Source organism: Camarhynchus parvulus, chromosome 3 (genome assembly GCF_901933205.1).
Source record: "Camarhynchus parvulus chromosome 3, STF_HiC, whole genome shotgun sequence".
Lineage (NCBI taxonomy): Eukaryota > Metazoa > Chordata > Aves > Passeriformes > Thraupidae > Camarhynchus > Camarhynchus parvulus.
Genome location: NC_044573.1, coordinates 19,092,789 through 19,114,192, shown reverse-complemented (window position 1 = coordinate 19,114,192; position 21,404 = coordinate 19,092,789). Strand labels below are relative to the sequence as shown.

General features: G+C 45.3%; 1 protein-coding gene across 1 annotated transcript in view; it reads left to right on the top strand.

The window, feature by feature from the left end:
- Window positions 1-3,394: 3,394 nt before the first annotated feature.
- The window catches only part of TGFB2 (transforming growth factor beta 2), a 61,236-nt gene continuing 43,226 nt past the window's right edge, over window positions 3,395-21,404 (top strand). Inside the window, exon 1 of the mRNA XM_030944551.1 lies at window positions 3,395-4,313. Coding sequence (XP_030800411.1) covers window positions 3,971-4,313 — 343 coding nt within the window. The 5' untranslated portion in view covers window positions 3,395-3,970. The remainder of the gene's footprint in view (window positions 4,314-21,404) is intronic.

Below are 21,404 nucleotides of genomic sequence, written 5' to 3'. Positions count from 1 at the left end.
AGAACTAAGACCAGATCTATCATGATGTATATGTTCCAGGTATTTTCCATTTAGATTACATAATGGAAAGTCGATGTTTATGAATGTGGATGTGTATTTGAATGGTTTGGCTAGCAGGTAGGTGTCCCTTCCTGGTGCAAACTGGAGCAGCTCAGGCGTGTGTGGTGGGCTTCTGCAGCTGCTGGGGATTTAGCCCAAGTGGCCAAGGCTTTTGGAATGGAGAATGCATGCCCTGGAAGTTCTGCATGGCAAAAACATCACCGTAGTGACATTGGGAAGTTTTAGGGAATCCAGCTTTGCTGCAGTCGTAAGGCAAAATAGAGACATGCACCTGGGTAAGCCTGACACCCTGTGTCACACTAAAAGGGTCAGAAGAGATGCAAAGGGTTTTTCTCAGATGAGAACAAACCCAAGATTTATCTTAATTTTTTTTTCCTAGATGGTCTAAAAGACACTGAGGAATCATTGCCAAATCAGAAGGAATCCCAGCAACTTTTAAAATCTAGTCAGACTGGTTTGCTGTCAGCCTGGCTGGATCTCTGGCAGCTTACAGGGAGGGCTTCTCTGGAGCTTGGAGCCCCTGCAGCTCTGTGGGCAGCATGGCCAGCTGGGCACTGAACACATGGGCGTTGATGGCCTCCAGCAGGGCATCCCTAAGGCTTCAGGGTTTGTGAAAGACATTGCAAAGTTTGGGTTAGTTGGGTTTTTGGTTTTTTCCCCCACCAATAATAAACTTTCAAGGATCAAAACACTTTGTAATCTGGCAGGTCGTGTCTGCAGAGGGATCCTGAGAGATGGGGTGAGTTCCCTCCCTGAGGAGGGTGTCCAGCACTGTCCCAATCAGTGCTCTGAAGCCCTCAAGGTGAGTGGCACGCAAAGCCAAGTGTTACAGGGCTGCAGTTGCTGTATAAGGAATTCCTTCATGGTTTCAGCTGCAGCTTTTGGAGGAAATAATTTAATAACCCTTTTCTTTAGAAGTATTTGCGGTTGAGGTACCTTGTGTAACGGAGCTGATTCCTCAGCTGGCTAGCAGTGGAGCTGTGAGATGTAACAGCTCGAGGAACTGTCCCCTTGGTTTTGTACAGGTGTGCTGCAGAAGTGAAACCAGCTGAGTCTACATGTTGAGCTTGCTTGTTTATTTGAGTAATTTTGGAAACGTTGCCATTCCTGACACTGCAGCTGTGTTTTTGAGGTCAGTAGGAGCAGGACATTGACATGTACAGCAGTAAAAGAATGATGTTGTGGCAGAGAGGTTTAATCTGGTCTTGCAGGAATTCATGGATTTAAGTGGAAAGCACTATTAACTCTTGCATCATGAGGATGCAATCTTGGTTGCACGTAGGGCTGTACATACCCACGTGCTGGTAAAGAATGAAGTTTATTTTAGAGTCTCAGTGTGTACACATACCTGTCAAAAATATATTTTCGTAGCTCCTCCATCTCTCAGAGAATGCCATCATTGCTGGTACCCACAGCAGTCCGAGGTTAGCTGGCCGTGTTGGCACAAGATTCCCCTGCAGCAGAGCCCTGCCAAGGCAAACAGCATGTGGCAGCTTCGTGCTGTTGGGTGCCTCCATCAACCTAGCACACAGCCACAGCTGCTCACAGGAAACACTTTTCCTCGCTGGGAAGGAAAAACTCACATTTAATTTGGGGACTGGCATTCTCCGGCTCTGGAAAACAGTTGAAAATTTTGCAGAAAGAAGATTGTTCCTGAGGTGTGGTCAGCTGGAGGAAGCCTTTGGTGGTGTTTGGCTGGTTTGTGTCTTGCATGATTCTCAGTGTGCTTCCAGGTCCCAGTCATGCTACCTCCTTTCTCCTGGGTGTGTTTACCCGTAATACCACTGGCAATGGCTGAGCTGTTCTTGGGAACACCTATGGCCCTTTGAGTACCTTTTGTATGTCTTTCTTCGTCTCTGAAAATAGAGGTTCTTCAAAAACAGCCTTGCCCCACTTGGGATGATGTTATTGGAAAGTTCTGGCAAGTAAAACTTGTGATAACTTAATTCAGAAGGGAATGTAAAGCTAAAATGGGTGAGAGTAAAGAAAAAGGCTACTTGATCACTTTTTAAAGTTAATGTACAGTGGTGATAAATGAGCTGTAAAGGAAAAGCTTTATGGCATTAAGCTGAGTGGACTGTGGAGTGATTTCTCTGGGGCAGAGTAGGGCATCGATGGAGACTGTGATGTTTGTTGGCCAAAAGAGGGAGCGGAAAAATTGAATTACAGGCATAGCCAGAGCATTTGGGGTTTGAGAGTTTCTGTCAAGTGCAGATGAGGATGTATTTGCACACTTCTGACAGGAGAGGAGACCTCGGGAAAGGAGCAAATCCTCCTCATCTGTGGTCTCTCCCTCGTTGGCCGGTAGTACCGATTACCAAGGGAGCCGGGGAATAGCGAGAATTGCCCAAAACACGCTTGGAAGTGAAAGTGAGGAGCAGTGCCGAAGAGCGTTCTGTGACAGAGCAGCGGGCAGAGCTGCCCCGCAACCTTGAAGAGGAACGCGTCTGAGCGGTGTCCAAGAGGCGTGTTATTCTTCCTCTAACGCCAGAGTGCTATTTGGCCCAATTACTTTAATAATAGGTGCAAGAAGCACTAAAGCCTTTATTTTAAAAAGAAGTAAAATAAAAGCCTGGCAGGACTTGCTTTTTCTTCTCGGCTCTGGGCTGCCTCGCCTCTCCTTGCCCCGGGCTGAGGCACCTCGGCAGCGGCCGGGCTGCGGCGAGTCCCTCGCCGGTGGCGCGGAGGGGAATAAATAGCCGGGCGGCGGCGCGGAGCCCTCCGCTCCCGCAGCCCCTCCACGTCACTTCGCAGCGAGCCGAGCACGTGGGGCGGGGAGATCGTATAAATCTCCCTCTCCCTGCGCGGCCGTGATGTTATCTGCTGGCACCCGTCACCTCCGCGCAGGGAGAGCCGAGGGGCCGGGGGCGGCAGGCGGGGGGCGCCGGGCGGAGCGCTAGAGCCGCCGGGGACGGGGCCAGCCCCAGCCCCGCGGGGGAGGCCGGCGGGCGGGGAGAGCGGCGCTGCGCTGCGGCCAGCCCCGGGCGGCCGGCTCCGCGCCTGCGACCCGCGGGAGGCTGCCGGGGCGCGGCGGCGCTGCCTCGCTGACTGCAGCGCGGGGTTGGCGTTTCGGAAGGAGGAGGAAGAGGAGGGAGCTGGGAAGAGCTGTGCGGCGCGCAGCGGCCCGGGCGGGGGTGGGTCGGTGCATGCGGCGCGGGGCGCACGCAGCAGCCTGCGGGACGCGGCCGGACCAGGGATCGCCGGTCGCCGCGGGACCGGAGCCGCCGCCTGCCGCTGCGCTGCGCGGGGGCCGGGGCTCGGCGCCGCCGGCCGGGCGCACACGTGCGCGGCTCTCGGTGCCCGCCCGCGCCGCCGCGGGGGCTGAGCGCCGCCGGGCGCGGGGCGGTGCCGCTGCCCTCCGGGAGCCGTCGGGCGCCGCGGGCGCACGGCGGGGCTCAGCGCCGCGCCGGCACCCTCTCTCTGCCGGCTGCGCCCTGTGATACCCATCACTGCGCCTTCTCGTCCTTCTTTTTTTTTGGGTTTTTTTTCCTTCCCCCTCTCTCCTCCCCCCGCTTCAGATTTTTGTTTTACAGCGCGCTGAGAGCAGCCTCTCTGCCATTTACTTGATTTGCAGGTTTGTTGTATCTGGGGGCTTTTTGCCTCCTCCTTTTTTTGCTGTCCGGTTCATTCCACTTCCGAATTTTTATCTAGTTGTAGGAACTTGCTTTTTCTTTTTCTCTTTTTTTTTTTTCTTATTAGTGGTGTTTTTTTGACTAGCGCCTCCCGTGCCTTTTCCGATTGCGAGCCGCCCTCGCAGCCGAGTTTTTAAGAACATTTTGTCTGCAGATCTCCCCTTTGTTTGCACAGATCCCCTTTTTATTTTTTGATTTTTTTCTTGTTGTCGTTCGCTGTTAAAGTCACTTTTTTTTTTTTTTTTGTGGGGGGGGGGCGCTGTATTTAAACACTTAAAATGCACTGCTATCTCCTGAGCGTGCTCCTCACCGTGGATCTGGCCACCGTGGCTCTCAGCCTGTCTACCTGCAGCACCCTCGACATGGATCAGTTTATGCGCAAGAGGATCGAGGCAATCCGGGGGCAGATCTTGAGCAAACTGAAGCTCACCAGCCCCCCGGACGAGTACCCCGAGCCCGAGGAGGTGCCCCCGGAGGTCATCTCCATCTACAACAGCACCAGGGACCTGCTGCAGGAGAAAGCCAACCACAGAGCCGCCACTTGCGAGAGGGAGAGGAGCGACGAGGAGTATTATGCCAAAGAAGTTTACAAAATAGACATGCAGCCTTTTTACCCCGAAAGTAAGTCCTCTGTGTTTGTGCATGCGTGCGTAATTTCGCCCCCGAGGCTTAGCGGTGCTCAGCGCCTTCAAATAGCACCCCCAAGCATCGTACTCTGCCTTCTTTGCTCGCCTCGCTCGTCATGCTCAGCGTCGCTTAGGTGGAGGTTTCTAGGGTTTAATTTAGGTGACGGGGTACCCGTGACTGGGTGGCTATGTCGTGGGGGATCACCTGTTGCCCCAGACTCGCGAGGTTTCCAGACCCCTCTGAAGTCACCCAGGGATTCCTGAGGGTGCCTGTGCTGCCAGCAGCCCGTACCTGAGCAGAGTTCCCCCTCCCGGGATCCCACTCCCTCCCCAGCGCCGGCTGTAGCTCCCCGGCAGCCCCGTGTACAGCCTCCAGAAAGAGCCAATATCTTTCCACTGCTCTTGTTTCCCTTGGAGTGTCTGGAACGGGCAGGTTTCCATCTCTCCATAACTGAAAAGAAAAGGAGGTCTTAAAAAAAAAGTTGCCAGCTCGTCTTGTCTGTGTCCCTTTAGAACACTGTCCGGCAGGCTGCTGTTCGCATAGGTGCTCAGAGAGGACAGAGACGTCCTCCCTGCTCTTCCCACTTTAACTAACCTCCCCTTTCGGTTCGTGGGCACTTCTCATTTCAGGTACAGAAAAACTTTTCCCTTTTGGGTAGCTTCGGTTCTTGGAACCTGTCTCAGCCCGTCTACCTTTTGCAGTTTTTAACGACCTTCTGGTGATCCATGCCACGTTTCGCACAAAAAAAAAAAAAAAAAAAAAAAAGATACAAATGCTCTGTGCTGACCAAATCCACTTAGAGTGATTAATAATCATAATGACGTGCCTTTTTTTTGGTAGTGAAGCTAAAGTGCATTAAAAAAAAGAAAGAAAAAGCACCGCACTGCCTTAAAAGAATCTAGATCATCATCATACCGAGGAAAGTGAAATACCAGAAGCAGAAAATAACTTCACCGTTCACATAACCAAACCCTAGTCCCTAGTAATTTCATTTAGCTCGCTTCCCTCCCCCACCACTTGATGCCCTATATACTTGCTGTCTGTTTCTCAAAAGCACATAGCTCTTGCTTAAATAGATAATTCAGCCATCTTGGTAACTTTATCCTAGAGTTTCTAATTGCATTTTCCCCTTATTTATTTTTAGTTTAGCAAGTTGTAGCTTTGGGGCTTGCTCTGTCTTGCATGGGATAGTCCTAGGATGCCAGCCAAGGCATCTGAGCCCCACGCTCTGTGCAGCTGCCTCCCTTTCTTCCTTTCGTCTTAAATGACAACATCAGGTACAGGACATCCTGGCAGTCAGAGCCATTTTATTATTGTAATTATGGCACCATCCTTAATAGCCATGATAAATACACTCCACCCTTGTTACCCTTGGGGAAGAAATACTTTATTTTTAAAAAAACCCTGCATATTTGGAGCCAAGTGGGTATGAGCAGAGCAGTTCAGTGTAATTCATAGCCATAGCAAGAACACAGAAGTCATGCTTGTTTTCCACGTTGATGTACTATATTATTTTACTGGTGGTTTTAATAGAAGTCAGCACTTCCTTTTGAGATCTATTAGATCATACCCAGGGCAGAGGAGCAACTGTGGGCAAAGGTTGGGAAGACCTCTAGCAGTGCCTTGGTTTGGGGAGTTGGCCCTGTAGCAGAGAGTCTCTGAGAATTGTAAAGTGCATCTGTCCTGAGCACATCTGTCCTCCTTGCTTCAGCAGACTGCAGAGAACCAATAGTCCAAAATGCAGCTGCACACTTCCCAGAAAATTAAAATATCTGTGGTGTGTGACTTGGATGGTATTGGCAAAAGAGGATCTATTTTTAAAGCGTTATCAGGGGCCAGGTTTGGTCTGAAGTATCGATAGAGGCTTTGGCAGAGCGCAGGAGATTGCAGGTATCTACCAACAGAGTGCATCAGACGTTTGGGATCCGAGGGCCAGCTCGCAGCACATCCAGCACTACTGTGCGAGGCTGTTGCTAACATCAGAGTAAGTAGGTTAACTGTTTTTCCACTGCTCTCTAGTTATGCTGGATGGAGCGAACCTTTCCAAAAAAGACAGTAAGGAAGAAATCACTCCACCATATTTTAAAGGAAGAAATTGAAAGCGCAGCTCTGGCAGCCACAGACACTTTCTCCTAGGCTTTTCAGAGTGGATTTTTTTAACTCTACAGTGTCTGCTGTGTTGGAGAGCGGTAGGAGGGAGAAGGGGATCAGTGTGAATGCACTGGAGGTCAAAAGCTGCTGGAAGGCAGGCATGGGAAAGATCAGTGGTTCAATTTTTACCACAAGTTGTTAATGTTCAGAAACTGACTACAACCCAAGTATTACAAATATGCTCTAATTATACTCATAGTCAGCAATATATCACTACAGATCGCTGATAGGTCTTCGTGGAGCATTTTCTAAAGTTCAGACTAAATATTTTTAGCAATGAGGACATTTAAAAGGAAAACTATAAGAGATACTGTATATACCCTAAGGCATATTTTGTCTTAAATATTATCCTTGGCCAACTGTACTGTATAAATACAGTAAATATGAATAGAACTGGCAAGATGCCAATCTCCTGGGATGAATTTTAGTCAAGAAGGTATTTATGGGATATAAATAATACTGTGTCAACATTTAAAGAAGGGATCTGATTAGTTTTGAAATTATTCATATTAATCTTTTCACATGCTGTTAATTTAAGGCTTAAACTAAAGTTGTGCTATGGTTTACTGATAGTTTGAACTGAGGAATTAAGGGGGCATCTGGCTTGAGAGTCCACTTGAGGTTAAGGACACATCAAGATATAGGTGGAAATTCAGTGAGTCAGGGACTGCATGACCCAAAAGCAACAGATGCAAAAGAAGTGTCAGAAAAAATACTACAAAGACATTTGGAAGAAACAGAAAGCTTTTGTCTGTCAAACATGCCTTGTGCTCAGGACAGTATGCATCTGTGTGAGTCTGAATCTCTCCTAAGTCAAGAATTTGAGGTTTTTCAGACGAGTTTAAAGAGGAAGGTTGGATATGGTGTTCTCTGAGCATGACATCACAGAGTTCTTGGGAATTTTGTGCCTAGGCGAAGTTACCTGAGTAAATGCTTGAAACTGGTTACTGTGAATGCTGGATCACATTAGAAGCTTATTACTTACCAGCTGTTCGCTGAATACCTAGGGTCTGATACTTAAACTAGGTGATGATTGTCATTGCACTGAGAGTAAACAGAAATTAAATGCCAACACAATTAAGGATTGTGAATTGTAATGGTAATGAACAGCAGGCGTACTTGAGAAAAACAGGCAGCACTTGTATTTGGAGGCAAAGGCCCATTCTATCATCTTCATTCAAAGCAATTTTTACTACAGTCAGTGAATGGGTTTGCAGTGATAGCTTAAGGCCAATGCAGGTAAATTTTTAAGTTTTCTGCATTCTTGAAGATAGGTTTATAAGTACTCATTAGCCTAAGAAAACACAGTTCTTCTGGGTTTGGGCCTGTTTTTTCATGAGTTTTAAGCTACCTTAGTGTGAAGGAGCCTCTATGGGTTCCATCCTGCACTAGTGGTTAGGATTAGTCTTCTCAGGAGCTCTGTCCCATGAATATTGCTTTACATAGGCCATCCTTCTGCTGAGTATTTGCCCCATGAAAGGCAATATTATAAGCTGGCAGGGCACAATGACATGCTTCTACTTTATCAACAAGGACTCAATTTACCAGCAATTACACGTATGTGGGTTCCTTGTTTTCAGGGTACCAGAAGAGCTCCTGCAGACGGCTGCCAGCACTGACTGCATCATTACCACAATGTTAGCAGCTCACCTGTGTTTGCATTTAGCACAACACAGAGTCTAACCTGACAGGCTTTCCTGTGTTTTTAATTATATGGAAACAGACTCAGAAGGAACAACTTATTTTAAAACTTCCTAGCTATGCTGGACCTATGGTTATGCTCTGGAGCACCTCTTGTAGGAGGAGGTGTTTGCCAGGCATGCTCTCTGCATTACAGACAGCACCTGAAGCAATGTGAAGGCTTTCCCAGGGAGGGGTGTGGGGGGAACAGTTCCTTATTCCATAAGGAATGACACTTAATGCAGTCTTCATAGGTGGAAAACCCCAGGAAATTGCAAATGGCTTTAGAAAGGCACAAGGTAATTTTCTAGACAGTAGTCCTCTACATACTGAGAGGGATAATAAAATAACATGCTCTGGTGCACTAATGAAGGGCAGCACCACATGTGCTTCCTGCCTGGCTTCTGAATCACCAGCCACTTTTACTGTAAGCAGGGTGCCAAGCTGGGAAGCAGGGGGGAAGGTCCAAGAGGCAGTCTGGAATGATACATGGTCCTTGAGTTCCTTCCAGAGGATGGAGCCTACAGAAAAGCTGAACACTCATGACCCCCCTCTTTAATACTGCATGGTCAGATGAGCTACAAGACAGGGCTATATTCCCAAGTCCTTTCCATAACCCTCCTGGAATTTCTCTCTTGTGTCTGTTTGAATGAGGCATTTTCACTGTAGGTAGGTGAGTGAGAAGATTTGACAGAATCATGGAATCATTTAGTTTGTAGAAGACTTTTTATGTCATCTGAGTACAAGTGTTAACCTATCCCTGTGAAGTTCACCACTAAGCCTTGTCCCTATGTGCCACAGCCATACTTTTAAATACCTCCAGGAATGGTGACTCAGCCACTTTCTGGGCAGCCTGTTCTCATGCTTAAAAGCCCTTTTGGTGAATATGCAGCAGTGCCCCTGCTGCTCCCCACCCTCCAGCCGTTGACAGCATGAATGTTTTATAGTCCCAGATACCTTTCTGGAGATGTGCCCTTGTCTGCTTCTCATGGCTGGAGATGTGGAGGGAGTGCCCAGAGCTTGTGCTGCTCTTACTGGCTGTACTTGCAGGACTAGTGTGAGTAGGTGATTGAGTGAGGAAAGCAGAGCATCATCTTCATTAGATACTGGTTTTTTAGCCTTGCTCCTCTTTGGTACTCTGCATGAGAACTGTAGTGGCCATCAGGATGGCTCTGCTACTTTGAAGTTACTACTTCCAGCATTTTACTGTCAGCTTGAGATTCCTGTCTGCACCAGCACTGGGGAAATCAATGAATGTGAGAACTGGCTGTCATTCTCAGTGAGCTTCTTCAGCACAGCCCTGAAACATGCATGGAGCTTCGCACACATGAACAGGCTCATTAGCATTAAGGCTCTGTGTATGCCTAATTAGCTTCCTGAGTTGGGGCCCAATTTATGGTGCAGTTGCAGGGATGAACAAAGCCAGACAGTTCAAATCCCTCTCACTGTGTTGAAATCTGCCACTGGGGCATGGGAGCCCTGTGAGAAGGAAATGCTTTACAGCATGTTTTAGAGGGGAAAAAAGAAACTCTTCAGTGATCCTGAAGAAGGCTGGCCCTGTTGGGCAGCTGCTTCCTTTGCCTTTGCATTGATGTGCTAGACTGCTCCTGTATTATGGATAAAGAGAGGAACCCCAGGGTATGGTGACAAAACGAGTCATGAGTGAAGATACACAAATGTTTTTGTTCCTGTTGTGAAACCACATGCAGCAGGTTTTCAAGCAGGCAGCTTTTTGCTTGAGGATGATTCGCTCCCCAGGTATTATTTAATGTAATAATGTGTTACGGATGTTTCTGCTGGTTTGTTTGGATTAAAAGGATTGGCTTGGTCGTTTGTTTAGGGAAAGCTCGCACCCTGCCTTCCACCACAGGCTGTCCTTGCTTCCCCTTCAGTCTGTGCTGTGGATAGTCAGTGCCTAGCTCCAGCATCACTCAGTTGGCTTCCTGTAGTAGTCAATCTGAAGCAGCACTGTTTCTTCTTTAAACATCTCCCTCGTGCTTGTCCTTGCTGTCTGTGCTAAGTGATTGCAGCTGGGCACCCGACTGCACAAAACATACAGCTGCAAGGTATAGAGGAGAAACTGAAAGATTTGTCTGTAACAAGACAATAAAATGTTTGGGGAAAAAAGTCTTAGTGTCAAGGGTTGTGTTTTATCTCCTTCCAGTGTGACCAGTGGTGTTTGGATTTATGAATTACTCATGAGGCTGTTCACTGCTGTGGTTCTCTTAGCTTGAATGGCAAAGGACTGGCTTTGCAGAAATGAAGTGCTAGACCTGGCTTTGTTAGACCTGTCTGGTCTGAACAGTTTTTTACGCGTTTTTGGTGCTATGCAAGTCAGTCCACAGTAGAGAAGTTGCTTCTTTGGATAAAAGAGCATTCTTTCAAACAACCAGGTTTTCCAAAGGGAGCATGGCAGTTCATGCCACTGGGAAAGCTTCTGGCTCCTTGTGTTGGAGGCTCCATTGGATGAGTTAAGGCACCTGTGCAGAGAGACTTCTCCCTCACTGTGAACAGACAGGCTCTGCTGAAATTCATCTTGTGTTGTTTGGGCTCTCTGGCATCCATGTTTGGTTTCAGGAGATGCTGGACCTCACAGGCACCCCTGCAGCAGATTTGTGGCAGAGAGTGTGGAGAGGATCTTCAGAACATCTCTCCCTTGTTCGGGTTTTGATTTGGACAGTGACTGAGAAGTGCTTCTCATTTCAGGTGTGATGCTCATTGACATGTTCAGCCTCTTCATTGTAGAGCTGAGCTTTTCCCCTCTGAATCCTCCTTAGGGAGGGAGCCTCTTTTTATTATTATGTAATACTTAGTACAGCGTGGTGCTGACTTCAGGTTATTAAAAATAACTGTATAAATTATAAAACATAAGTTGACCTCATAGCTGACCCTGCTTTGAGCTGAAGGTTGGACTTCCAACATGAATTAACCTGTAATCCTTGTAATACTACATTTTAATACAAGGAAAACAATGCATTGTATTTCAGCTTCCACAGGGTGGTCTTGATTCAAGTGTCACCACGTTTCTAAAGATATGCTGTGTTCTGCCGGTCTTGGATTTGTCCTTCTGCTGTAGCTTTCTTGCATCAAAATGTTCCTGTTCTTCTCTCCCTCTGCACACACTTTTATTTTGTTTTTCTTGCTTGAATGTTGCTTTTCAAATAAGCATGGTAAGTTGCATAAAAATAGACTACTGTATTGGACTTCAGCAAAAGCTGTGGCATAGTTTTAGGCAAACTGAGGAGGGGCGGGGAAGGAAAATGTTGTGATACTGACCTTTCACTTTGCTTGTTTGGCTCCTTCCCATCATATCTAACCCACACTGCTCTGACAAATACCGCATCTGTCTTGACAGGCAAGTTCACAAATAACCATTCATTCATAACTTGGAGCTGCTGTAAGACTCCTTATGGATTGCTTAATCTGACAGTTGTGCATTTGAGCAGAGACTTTGAAGCAGAGACTTTGCAGAATGCCCGTGAGTTCAGCCTGACTTTGTGAGAGCTCGGAGGGAGGTCTCGCGTGAAAGGGGATACTGTGCTCGGGGTGCCTTGCGTGTGTGCATGCGTGCACACGCGCGTGCGGCATACATTTTGCAGTATTAAAACATCTGTTGTTGCCAAAGCCCAAATTGGAATGTTCTGGGAGAGATAATTTAATTTTTAGCTTCTGGATTCATTTCAGTGATGGTCATTTCAACACTTCCTGGGGAGAGTCTATCGGTGGTTATGTGCATCAAATGCAGCAGTAAATCTGTCATTCTTTCCATTTCAGTTTTTCAGGCTTACAACTTCGTTATTTTTTCCCGTTTGGCTGGTGTTAGTATCCAATGTTTTCCCTGGCTTCATCTCTTTTAAAACCCTGCTTTGAATTTTAAAAGGCAAGCTAAGCCTGTTGAAGTTCCTTCTCTTACTTGTTTTTGTTTACTTACAGCATTTGCAATTCAGCAGCTAGCTCAGCTGAAATAGTGATGGTTATATATCTTTACCATAGTGATGATTGAAAGATAGGAATTAGAACATGCTGGTTTTCATTCCTTGGGGTGGAAAAAAAAAACAGTCCACAAAACCCCCAACCCTGTGGGTGAACTTCGTAATCACAAGGCTGAAAAACTAATAGGTGTAAGCAGCACTGACTCTTTTGAAGTGGTCAGAAAGCACCTCACAATCACTTACTTGATGAAGGCTTCTGCAAAATAATACTTATTAATCCTGGGCCTGCAGTTGTGTTTACAGCTGATCTCCAGTATCCCAGATTGAGAGCAGTCCTTGCTTATTTGCGTGGGCATGGTCCAGTATGTATAAAATTACTTCTTTTGGGCTTTGGGCAAACAGTCATAAAGACCTCTAGGGCTGCCAAGATGTACACTTGAAAGAACACCTGCAAAACTTTACATCTTCCAAACAGCATGTAAAAACAATGCTGCAAATTCAGCCTCTTCTGATGCAGCAGTGCGTTGAAACCATGGCACAAGTGGTGATCAGAGCCTCGGGCAGGCTGCTGCTCCTGGTCCCATCTCTGCTTGGTCTCATGGGTGGCCCGGACTAGCAAAGCTGACAGACATCTCTGCTCTCCCTTTCTATGGAGGGGCAGCTCTGCCCTTTGCATCATAGTTCCTGGCCTTTGTGCTTGGAGGCTTTGGTGCAGGAATTGATCCAGCTGACTGGAGAATAGTTAAGCAGAGCAATAAATGAATGCCTAGTAAGCAAAATTTATGAATGCCAAGGTTCAGGTCCACTGGCAGTTCGTTTCTGCCTTCAAATGCCTGCAGCGATATAAGGGATATTTGCCTTCAGGGAAGGATAAATGATATATTGTACTCTCCAACATGATAGGACATTGTAAACAGTCTGGAGATGTGTTGGATCTATGCAGATCATTGATGTTCTCATTCTCGCCCAATCTCCAAGAGATCCAACCCAGTTTTCTTGGCTGTTGCAGTTGGCTCTGGGCCTCCCTGGCAGAGCAAGGGCTTGTATGTCTTGTGCCAATCACTGCTTTATGCTCACATTTTTCTTGATGCACGCTTTGGAAGTGAAGTAGCCACATTTCAACGCTGAGGTTTGCTGAAAGATGTCTGTAGGTTTTGCTTGTCGTACTCGTTGCGTGTTTATCCAGCCCATGATGGCAGGGTATTGCGGCAGACACACATCTCTCGGTCTGTGAGGGGGGAACAAGTTCCAGCTTTCTTGAAAATCAATCTGCTGTTCTGATCTGGTGGTGTGATAGGAACTGAGAGGCTCCCTGCCAGGATATACAGTGTGCAAAGCAAGGGAGCTAAGTGAGCAGCTTTGGCCCAGTTTGGATGGGCTCGGAACAGATTGCTGGGGGCCTGACCTTCTCTCCCTCTTTGAATCTGGATTCCCCCATTACAGCTTGCATTTCTCCCTGATGCTAGGAGCCATGTATTTGGAAGTTTAGCATTCCCCTTGCTAATCAGTGAAGGGAGCCCCAAAAGAAACTAGTAAAAGAGATATTTATGAAGGTGGCTGTAGTCTGAGTTACAACAATATCATGTGTCTGAAGGAACTTGCCTCCTTCCAAGCTGCAGTCCCCTTATTTACCGCACTGTATTGGGAAACCTAATTTTCTCTGGCTGGAAGTGCATTTGTTGAGGTGGAGTCTGGAAAGGAATCTGCCTCATGCACACTTGCCACCACTGGGGCAACTATACATGACACAGTCAAACCTTTCCATTTCTCTGCTGTTTGAGAGTATGTTCCCCAGATTAAGGGCCCTGGTCCAAAGCCTGCTGGAAGTCTTTCCACTGGCTGCAGAAGTCTTTTGTCAGGTATTAAGTGTCATTCCTTTGTTTCAGGGAGTGGCCACATCTCCAATATATATTGGGGTGCATTACTGTAATATGGTTGCTTTCCCCTTTATTGAGCTTCCACTGGAGACATTCTTCTGCATAAGGCCCTCAAAAACAAAGACCACATTTGAAAATAAACACCTTAGTTAGCCTTATTGATGGACTACATTTGTTGGCAGATGTCATCTGGGAGCAGCATATGGTGGCAATATGGCAAGAACTGCCATATTCTTGCAGAGGAGAAGGAATGAGTTAAAGTCCTGCACTTCTTAGGTATTCCACATCTTCCCTGGTCTAAAATAAATGACCATCTGACTGCAAAGGTCTTGGCAAGTAAACATGCCATAATATATCTTTATCATCCTCCCTACAGTGAGTTTTTGTCTAGAAGTTCATCACTCCATATCCAGAGGCTTCTTAGAAACATGTGCAAAATCAGACCTCAGCACCCGGAGCAGGGTAGAATCTAAAGTCTTTGACTAAGAATGTGGCAAATCTCTGTGCAGTGGACTGTAGAGAAAGGTCAGGGCTAAGCCAACAAGATGTTTTTATGTTATCAATAAAATCTTAGAAGTCAGTTCTGCTTGGAGCGGGAGCCAGGAGGACCATTTCTGAAAGTCGGTTTGCTGCATGATACATTCTGAGTTTACAAGCTGGAAAGCCAAGAAGTTTGGGAACAGGAGCTGTGCTTATAGCATGAAGGTGCATGTGGTTTTACATAAAGCCTCTCTGACTTGATGTGTCTCTAAGGTCACAAAATAATGAGTTAACTTCTGAGATACATTTTTTTGCATGGATGAAGAGCTGGAGCAATTTAATTTGAGTCAGTAAAGTCACTCCAGATTTTTTCCTGTGATGTTGAAACTGGATTCTGTGCAGCGATTGTTTAGGCAAGAAGAACAGACATTGTGGCCAGGGCTTTAAGCAGCAAAGGAGTGGTTTCTTTGTAGCCTTTTGTTCAGATGAAGACTGAGGCAGTTAAATCTGCTTTGCTGATAAGAAATGTCCTGAATGCTGTTTTGTATCATATTTGTACTACTACTGTACACTTCTCAAAGCCTGAAAAGACTCAACATCCAGCATAGGTTGTTGGGGGTTTGTGTTTCCTTTTTTGCAAAAAAGCAAAGCAAAAAGCTTGGTTTGTATTCTATCTATGTGCTACTTCCTGTGTCCTGGTGGGATGAGATTTCATTTGATTCAAGATGTGAAACCAAGTGTTTTGGTTCTGGTTTAATATAAGGCAGTATTTTAATGTTGCAGGTTATGAAGTGCCTTAATTTAAATACAGCCAGACCTACAGACATCTTTCTAATTGAGCCTGTATGTTGCCTGGCAACTGAAGGAGATGCTCATCTCAGCAAGAGTGAGATGTTCTTCTCAGGGTGTAATGTTTTCAGGTCTCATCACACTCATTGCTAACCAGCAGTTGGTATCATACTTCAGAAAGGATGAGACTGATGCTGCTCTAAGAAGCTTTGAGTTATGATAGAATGGACAGGTTAAAAAACTGAAGACCCTCATTATCCCAGTAGAGTGGTCTTCTGATCTCTCTACCTGCATATTCCAGGCCAATGAGTTTTGAATTAATTCATTTTTGAAAGAGAGTTCACAGCACACTTGGTAAATTATTCTAGTGATTAATTACAGGGACTAAAAATGGGTATCTTTTTGGTTTGAGTTGTTTAGCTTCAAGTTCTAGCATTTGAATCTGGTTTAAACCTTCGCTTGCTATTTTGAAGACCCATTGTCAGATCTGTGGGCTTTCTGTAGGTACCCAAAGAAAGTGGAAGTTCTGGAGAGGGGAACAGATCTGGCTGAGAGTAAGCAGGCGTGGCTGCTGGAAGACCCTGCAATAAGCAGCCAGGAGCTTGGCATGGGCTGCTTTATCCAATTTCAGGTGTCTTTCAGATCTGTAGACTGTGATCAAGCCACATCTCTTTAAAGTTAAGTATGCTGTATGTAATCCATGAGATAATTCCTAGCCTTTTCAGTTATTCTCGTGCTCCCCTCTAAAACTCCTCTGCTTTGTTCATGTTCTGCTGGGACTGTGGACAGTGGTATTGGACGCAGTATTTCAGGAGTGGCTGTGCCATTATCAAGTTACATGCATGTTGCAAACTCCTTTAATTCAATACTACACAGTTCATGCAGCTAACTTTGGCAATAACTTTGCCAGGAGCTCTACACGAAAAAGTTAAAATTCATGCTTGGGTAATTATCCACCAGGGTCTGTCCCAAGTTCTTTTCAGAGGTGCTGGCTATCAGATGAAGTCTCCTACTTTGTAAGTATGGTCCAGTTTCTCTGTCCTACAGCTATATTCCCATACTGAAAAACATGGACATCTTGATAATTCAGGATTCAAGTCACTCTATTTTAGTGCATCTTCTTCATTATTTAACACATCCATATCATTGTTGAATCTGCAGTTGATTAGTAATGGTTTGGTTTCCTTCCTGATGATGGATAAATATGTTAGATAGTAGAGTACAGTAAAATGGGACCTTTGTAGATGCTTTCCTCTCAGTAATGGTTTGCTGTCTACCATTGTATTTGAAGTCTCATAAAAACACAAGGCTTTGATTAATTTACTGCCTAGCCCTGTTTGTGTCCTGTTGTTCTTGTTTCCTAATGAAGCCATTATGTAGCACCAGCTTAAATGTCTTGCAGCTGCCCAAGCACATTGCATTAAAACAGTTGTCTTACCTACCCGTGTCACTCACTGTTGCAGCTTGAATTGCTGCTAGTAAAGTCCAGGGTAAAGAGCAAAAAGGGCCTTTGCATAACACCCACAGATGTTCAATTCAGCCGCATGGTGAGATCTTCAGGTCCCAGACACCCACACACCCGGAGGCTCCCGCTCTCTCCCCGGGGCCCCCCAGGGCTGACCTTGGTCTCCAGGCTGTACAAAGGTGAGGCCCAGCAGGGAAAAGGGAGGCAGTGGCTCAGGAACACCTGTGTTCAGGCATAGGAACAGGGGAAGAAGCCAGCAGGGTGTAACTTAGGAGAAGCCCCTCCAGGGCTCCCACAACTCACTAAGGTACAGACCAGTGGGTTCTCTTTTCCTGAGCTGCTGTGGATTACACTCCCTTAGTTCCTCTGAGCTCATTCTCATTCCTACACTTCACATATTTTTTCTGGGATCAGTAAAAGGCTGACTGTGTAAGTGCGATATCACGGATTGCCTGGTTAGGATTGTGTATGAACAATTATGTTCTGACTCTAAGGTAGTTTTTGGTGTTTAGGATTTGGTGTTTAGGATATTGAAAGCTAGTTTTAATAATTTCCATTCTTCCCTGGACAGCTCTTTAAAACAGCTTATGCAAGTTATCCAGTCTTACTTGTTTTACAATGTTGTTTTAAGACCTTCTAAGTTGCTGCTGAAATTAAAAAAAAATCTGTTCATCTTATACTTGCCTAGCTTTTGTATCTACAGAAGTATATTTCATATTCAATAGTAATTCAATAGTTTTTTTGTAATGGAGGAATATCACTGTTAAGCTTCCTTAGTACTAAAGTAAATTTCATGTCTAAGTTTCTTGGCCATGGAGCTGCTCTTCCCATTTGTTTTTTCTTGTCATGCAGTTATCAGCAGTTCTTGTTTTCTGATGTTGTGACTGCAGGTATCTGCACTTCTTGTTTTCTGATGTTACAGTAGTTCTCAGCAGCTATTAGTTTTAGTTTTAGGATTTTTTGGTAATACATAGTTGCATTTTTTAATTTAGCTTCTTAGGGTGGCATTCTTATGTGGTTTCATTATGGTTCGCAGACAGTTTTCTAGCCTGAGTGGTCTTTGTTCATTGTGTATCATTTCTACTTGTGCAGCAAGCTAAGTGTCAGTCCATTTTCCTGTCCTGCTTTCTCTGTAAACACTTCTGTCCCCTTGATTCAATTCATCATTGTATCATCTTTGTATGACTGTCTCCTTCATAATGCTAAACCCATTTGTTCAGTTCTCCCAAAATCAGGGACTTCCTGATTTTGTGCAGAACGCGAGGTACTGTCTTCTACCTGAGCTTTGAGTCTTGCCTGTCAAGCACCTTGCTTCATCTTGGACATAAATCAGTACTTATGTCTGGCTCTTTGAAGTTGCTTAGTTGTTGAAGCGCCAGCAATCTAAAATCAGGGTTCTGTAGAGACCAGCTCATCAGAAAGTCCCTGGAGCCAGGTGTAAAGATGTGGTGTGGCAGAGTTTGGTGGCACGAGGAGAGGTGGCACCCACCGCTCCAGACTGCAGGGTGGGTGGGGATGGGTTATCTGGGGCTCGCACCATTGGCAGCTCCTCCTCTGAGACCAAGGGGCCAGACACTCCAGCTGTGACGTTAGTTCTCTTGCCAGAAACCATAATTTTGGAAAGCAAATAATATTTTTGGGTTTCTTTTCCATGTTCACTAGCACAAGACATGGGAGACCTCCAAGTCACTGACTCAGTTGGTGACTCCATGTTCAAAGTAGTTAGTGGATGTGTTCTTCCTACCCCGCCCAGAGGTCTGAGCCCTTAATCTATAAAGAAATTTCACTTGTACTAGAAATACTGTAGAGGGCATAATGGATCATAAGTCATCCTAGTAATTGCTACTTAGTAAACGACCTTGGCATTTGCTCCTTATCTGTACTGAAATAATAGGAGTTGATATACTCATTAGCACTAAATTGGAGCTAACTCTAGCAAGTATCTTCATGGAGCAATCTGGGTAGTTTCTTTGTTTTTTACAAGTTACTGGGCCAAAGAGAGTGACCAGTTACTCTGCATTAATCCTCTCGGAGTTAGCCGTGATTCCATGGTAGCAGGATTTGTGGCTAGCTGAACATGAAGCTCTGCAGATGAGTTTTCTCCAGGTTTTGTTATACTGTTCTGTCCTGTCTGTGCTACAACTTCTAATCCTTCCACGTCCATCTCTATAGCTGTTTCTGGGCTCTGTGAGCAGACACATTTCCCATGGAGTAAATGACGCATTTTAGGGATCTTCAGAAGTGGCCTGGGAGCTTCCTGGGCCAGCTGCAGTGAAGAAGCAGAGGAAGGAGTTGAAAGCTGAGCACCTTTGCATGGGCAGACAGGTGTGTGTTCCTTGCTTGCAGGCAGCCAGTGGCACTTCCAGTGGCTGCAGAGATTTCTTGAGAGAGACTTAAAATCTCTGTGCTTTTCTGTTCCTGATTTGCACTGCAGAAGGGTGTAAATCATTTTAATTGTAATTACTGTTACAAAGCAGGAAGGATTGAACAATTTGAATGTGGTTTAAAACTTTCACTTCCCTCTGTCTCTAGCATTCATCTGTTGTCTGCTGTCTTTATCTTAATCATTTAAAGATGTGTTGCCTGTGCTTTGAGTCTGTGAATCTTGACTTCTCTGCAATGAAAAAAAACCCCAACGTAGTTTTACTTTGCTTTTCCTTCTTCATGATACTTTTACTTCTTGTAAGTAAAAATAATACTTTTTTTCTTTTTTTTTTTTTTTTCTCCGCAGAGTAAAAGGGTTGGACAATCCAATCTGCTTTTCTTGAAAATAACTTGCTTTCATTTCCTCCTGCAGCCAGGGAATAGTTTGGAAAGGCTGTTCTCTGGACCCTTGGCCGAGCCGGAGAAGGCAGCCAGCTGTGCTGCTTGCCAGGGGAACAGGAGCGCTTCCTGGCAGAGGTGGGGCGAGAGGAATGGAGCCTGTGCCGTGGGACTTGCTTTCATCTCCTCCACTCTCTGCATGCACTCCTGAAATTTCCTGACCACTCTTAAATCTTCCAGTTAGAATAGCTAACTAGTGAGGCCCACTTGTGTAGAAAAAAAAGTTATAAAGGGAGAAAATGCAGCTTGCTCTTAAAAACAGCAATAGATCAAAAATACTAATAAAGGAAGATGGGAGCTCCCACTTGTCTGGACACCATCACTGTTCACCTGGTGTGTCTTTTTTTGTATAATCATCCACATACATTTCTTCTGTTAAAAAACAAGTATGGTTTTTCCATTTTATTTAGCATACGTAGGTTTGGATTTGCTGGAATGCTCTGATTCCTTTTTTTTTCTTTTCCAAATTTCTTGATATGTTTGGATTTGTGGGTTTGCTTTTTGGGGCACTGAGTGTTGCAGAGTACCACAGCCCTGTTGCTGAGGTGAAGTCTTGTGCAGGAGGAGTGCATTGCATTCTGGCTTTGGACTCCTGCAGACAAGTTGCTGTCAGCAACACTGCAAATGCTTTACTTCTTGGAGTGTTCTCTAAAGTGAAATGTTGCAGGTTTCCTGGTAAAATCTAATTAAACTTAATTCCTTGGTCTTCATTGCTGGGGCCTTTATAAGAAATACACAAGCAAGAAGGCTTCTTTTTTAAGCCTCTGGGAAAAAGTTTGGAAGTATCTATCCCCTTTTATGGTTTCATCACAGACATGTTTCAGAAGAGGTCCCAGTGTGAAAATGACTCCCATGGAGAAGCCTTTCTTTTATTTGCCTCCAAGACTGACTTGTCTAAATCTGTAACCATTTGCTTCCCTTCTTCTTGAGGCACTTCAGTGATACCTGGAGATGCCATGGACCCTCATACCACCTTTTTAAGTGATACATTCCTCTATATCTGTACTAGTTCAGCTTTTACCATGAACCTTAAGTGAAGTCAGCAAACAGTGAGAGATTCATGGTTTTGCTTGAAGTCACTACTGACCTACCAGTGGTGACAGAGCTCCTCACCTGAGGAGTTGATTCTGTACTTGCACCAAAAGTGATGCGAAATCTTTAAGCTGTACGAAACCTCAGTGTCCTGGGGAAACTTTGCTCATGCTCCCATGTGTTTTCAAAGGTGGAAGAAACAATTTGTTTGAGGCTTTGTTTTATCTGCTTTTGTGAAAGTCTGGTTATGGTGAGGTGAGCTTTACAACTTCTAGTTTGGATTGTTGCAGCTCATGATCCTGCAGTTGGATGCAGAAACTGCTGATGGCTGACTTTGCCAGTGCCACCAAGAGCAAATACATCTCATGTGCTGTGCAAATGGCATTTGCTCCACCAAAATCTTTCTGTTTAAAATTTGTATCCCTGACTGGAATTTGGAAACCCCATGAGAGCTTGGGATCCTTCTGCCGTAGAGATTTTGTTACAAATACAAAAATACCATCTTACTTTTAGCATTATGAAGCAGTGGTTGTGTTTTTGGGTATTGACAGCTAAGCAGGTGGGCATGAGCACTCTTAGTTCAGGGGCATTGGCAGATGCTCTATGTTGTTTGTAACCTTTTCATTGCTTTTGACAAGGAGCTTTAAACTTTTATTGGTGCCACCAAAGGGAAGAAATCTACATGAAAGCAGTCTTGTTCTTCTATGCTGGAAAAAGTGAAAAATAGAGAAGAAGTTCACTATGGATGTTACTTTTTTTTTCCCTTTGGTGTTATTGAGAGGTGCTAAGTAAAACATCTATGGGTAGGAAGGGTGCAGCTGGGGAGGCTGTAACTGCCCATGTTTAGTGAGTCAGG